We start from the raw sequence: 3,808 nt of genomic DNA on the forward strand, positions 1-3,808 counted from the left end.
AATTCTTTAGTGATAGAACACCGATGAAAATATATGGCTTAGAATGGAGAAAAATCTGCAATACTGCATGCGAGATGAGATCTCATCTATTTTACTCTATCGATAATGGCAACTGTCATTCACTATTAACTAAAGACCGTTTGTACATAGTAAAATTAAGCCTACATGAGTTGTTAAATTTTCTTGGCTGCCTCCATACTAATGGCCAAGTGGCGATCAACAACAAGCTTTTGAGGTCATAGACAAAATTGACTTGATGTAATGCGACATCCTCGGGATCTTGGCTAGATGATCGCATTAGGCATAGTTTGGGATAGCTTTTTTTTTTAAAAAAATTTCTCATTTCTCATCCACAATGTCAAATCAATCGTCCGCGCTCAATATCTCATTCATCGAATATTCTCATTTTAATTTTTCTTTGGCGAATTGCAACTTTGGTTTTACAACAATGCCCGATGTCATCTAAACATTAACATATGACGTTGTTACAACATCGATATTTCAAAATCATTTTCACATCAAAGCCTGACACTGTCTTGACATTGATGCTCAATGTTAGCAATTTCTACACGACCAACACTCTCTCAACATCAATGATAGACATCCTCTTGACATTGACGCTCGATAATTACTACATAACATCGATGCCCACTCTCAACAACATTGTCAGTTCCTCTCCTGATATCTCATATACAACATTGATATTACACTCTGGACATCCTAATATTAATCATTTTTAAGCACAAATTTTAGTTAAATGAATTATTTTTTCTAAATCATTTTTAATATCATACTTATTCAATTTTTACACATATTTCTAAAATATAAATATTATAATACCTTGTCCAAATCGTGTATGTGTCCTATATTTTCAATAATTGACATGTCCCATATCTGTGTCATGCTTATCCGTATCGCCCTGTCTCTACATCATAGGTTTGAACAAACTACGACAATCATGCGGGGAATGAAATATTAAGTTTGAGATAGCGCTTCTTGGTCAGTACTCAAGGAAAAGACTCATGAAATAAATTATCTTTATTGCAATATGTTACCTCTTAAATCAACCATATAACCATACAATAACAAACATGCAAACATTAAAAAAAATGCAAACATAATAACATTAACACGTAATAAACAAGCCACCAATTCTATAAAAAAACTCAAGGCTCTGCATTAGTGGGCATTGATGGAAATTTTCATGCCAGCGAGCTGGCAATGTCCAGGCATGCCGCAGATGAAGTAATTCATTCCTTTTTTTAGCCTGAACTCGTCATGACCTGAATCGTACGTCTTAGAACTCGGCTTCGGCTGACATGTTTCGTATTCCTGCCTGTTCACCCTCACCACATTGTGAATTCCCGCTTCGTAGTTGAAAACTGCTTCATAAATGCGCACACACGTATATATATTAGATCTATATATTGGAAATCTCTTTCCATTCGGCCTTAAAGATAGATCGCACTGGAAATATATAAGAAACTTGAAGAAGGCTTACCGAGAACGTTATTGTGATAAAAAACTTTGCCATTCGGCCAGCCAGAGACGCCATAGGTCCAACCTTCATTGTCACCGACGACATATCGGTGGGACTCGGTTGGCTTGCTTTTTAGAAGCAAGATTACGAGCAAAGCTACCCAAAGCCTCTGCTGTGCCATCACAAGCAATCTAACAAACACCTAAAGAGCAGAGAGAGTTTCAGAGAGGGAGAAGTTTATTCTTTGATTAGGCCTTGGTGTGGAAGGAGAGAAGCTCGACGGGTTGGTTTTATAAGCTTGGCGCAGGCCGATAAACATTAAGTGATGGGCAGCCAATATTATTAATTAATTAATTGGAAAACCGGCCACCCATTGGTTATTTGAAGGAATAATCATAACAAATACTTTAATACATTATTATTATTGTTTTAATCATTTAAATTTTATGGTACGGTAACTAATTCTTTGGTTGAACCTGCGGAGCCAAACAGTAAGCGCCGAGCCCATGCTTTGCTACTGCCCTCAAAGAGCCGAGTAGCTTGAGAGGGGATTCAAACAAGGATTAATTGCGGGTTCCCAATCATGCTCGCCCACCAACTGAGCTAAACCCAATGGGTTTACAAAATTATTTGACTGAATCCAATATGGAAGCTCGGCCAAATCAGTCACCTTCTTACCTAACAGTACAATTTGTTTTTCACATTGCCACAAATCATACATTTAGCAATATATTTTATAGATGAAACAAAAATAATGGTCTTTTGAAAACTCAAATGACAAATAAGAAAATTATATTAATTTCACAATGGTTTAAGAGCTAATAACTCTAAAAAACAACTACATATTAAATTCATCTTTAACTTTTGCTATAATTATTCATTCCCTTTGGTGGTATCGACCGGCCTTTTAAGTAATGCAGAATTTGGACTATTCGATTCAAGTTTTATGTGAGAATGATTCATATCTCCATAAAATTCATCTATCATACAAATGATCAGCAGATAACTATCAATGAGGCCGACTATTGATGCTCACGATGGACCTACAATTCTCTCAGCCTTCAAATAAGAGGAGGCAAAATTTGACTGGCATGGCCAATTCAGCAATTAATTCCTACCTAAGTTTGTTCCATTATTAGCCATCTCATTTGATTTATTGAGGGCTATCCAAATTTTCATCTAAAAATATATTTTTATATGTTTTTCTTTGATTATTTTTCTTAGTACGGAAATGTAACAACCAAAAAATATGAAAAGTATTTAAAAAAAAAAGGAAAATGTGAAATTTTTGTATGAAGTGGAGCGCAGTAGCGGGCGCTATGGCAGGTAATGTTGCAAATTTATGCATGAGAGCACAGTGGTGCCAGAAAATGACGGCGTAGTGCTTGTATCTCTGTTCTGCAAAAACTCTGAAATTTATATGTAGTGTTGCGACACTTAGTCTGAGTGCTGTGGCGCTAGGCTACTAAAAATATATTTTTAAATATTTTATCCCTTAAATATCTCTCTATCACCTCTCCCTCACTCGTTTAACTGGCTTGCACGAGAAGAAGGAAAGGAGTGGCACGAAGGAAGAGAGGAGGACAAAGAAAGTTCATTTTTTATCAATTTCATCTGTTGTTCCTTTAACGAAAAGTGTTTTAATCATTGCAAATAATTATCCTCGTATTTTTGTTTGTGATTACTTTGATTTCTATGAATTTATCTATCATAAATCTGTCAAAAAATATATTATCTCATGATTTCGTAAGTTTTCACCATATATCTTTTGATATGTTATAGATTTGATCATTCTAAATGATTTGATATAAATTTATTGTAGTTTTACTGGTTAAAGAAAGAAGAACTATAAATCTGAACCAATCACAACAAACTCCACCTTGTCCAGATTTACAAAATATTTGAGTCACTCCATATGTCTGCCAAATTTGTCGTCTCAATTAAGTTGGCATCGTCTTTGGGCTTAGATCCTTGCCGCGCTTCAACAAATCTGGGCATTTTCTCTTGAAATGCCATTCTTTATGGCAATAGAAATATTTCTTACCGGTGTCTTCCTCTTGATATCATGAGAATGTTGCCAACACTTTCTTCTTTATCCTCATTTCTACGCTGAAGTTATTTGGACATTAAAACCAATTTTACCTCGGACTTCATGATCAACATTTACTTACCATATAGTAATGTATCCATTATATTCTCATATGATTTTGGCAAAGAGCTTATACAAGAATAATGCTTTGATCTTCCTCTTCAATTTTTTTCATCTACTCTCTTAAGATAAAAAATAATTTTGTTAAATTAATCTATGTATTTTTCTTATTCTTTACC

The 3,808-nt window shown here is 34.8% G+C and overlaps 1 protein-coding gene across 1 annotated transcript; it reads right to left on the reverse strand.

The window, feature by feature from the left end:
• Positions 1 to 1,179: 1,179 nt before the first annotated feature.
• LOC110101018 (basic blue protein-like) lies at positions 1,180 to 1,661 on the reverse strand. Its single transcript, XM_020828783.1, has 2 exons — positions 1,502 to 1,661; positions 1,180 to 1,382 (listed from the first exon to the last, which is right to left on the reverse strand). The coding sequence occupies exons 1-2, from the start codon at positions 1,659 to 1,661 to the stop codon at positions 1,180 to 1,182; spliced, it is 363 nt and encodes a 120-aa protein (XP_020684442.1).
• Positions 1,662 to 3,808: the final 2,147 nt, after the last annotated feature.

This window comes from Dendrobium catenatum, unplaced genomic scaffold, assembly GCF_001605985.2.
Source record: "Dendrobium catenatum unplaced genomic scaffold, ASM160598v2 fragScaff_scaffold_989, whole genome shotgun sequence".
Lineage (NCBI taxonomy): Eukaryota > Viridiplantae > Streptophyta > Magnoliopsida > Asparagales > Orchidaceae > Dendrobium > Dendrobium catenatum.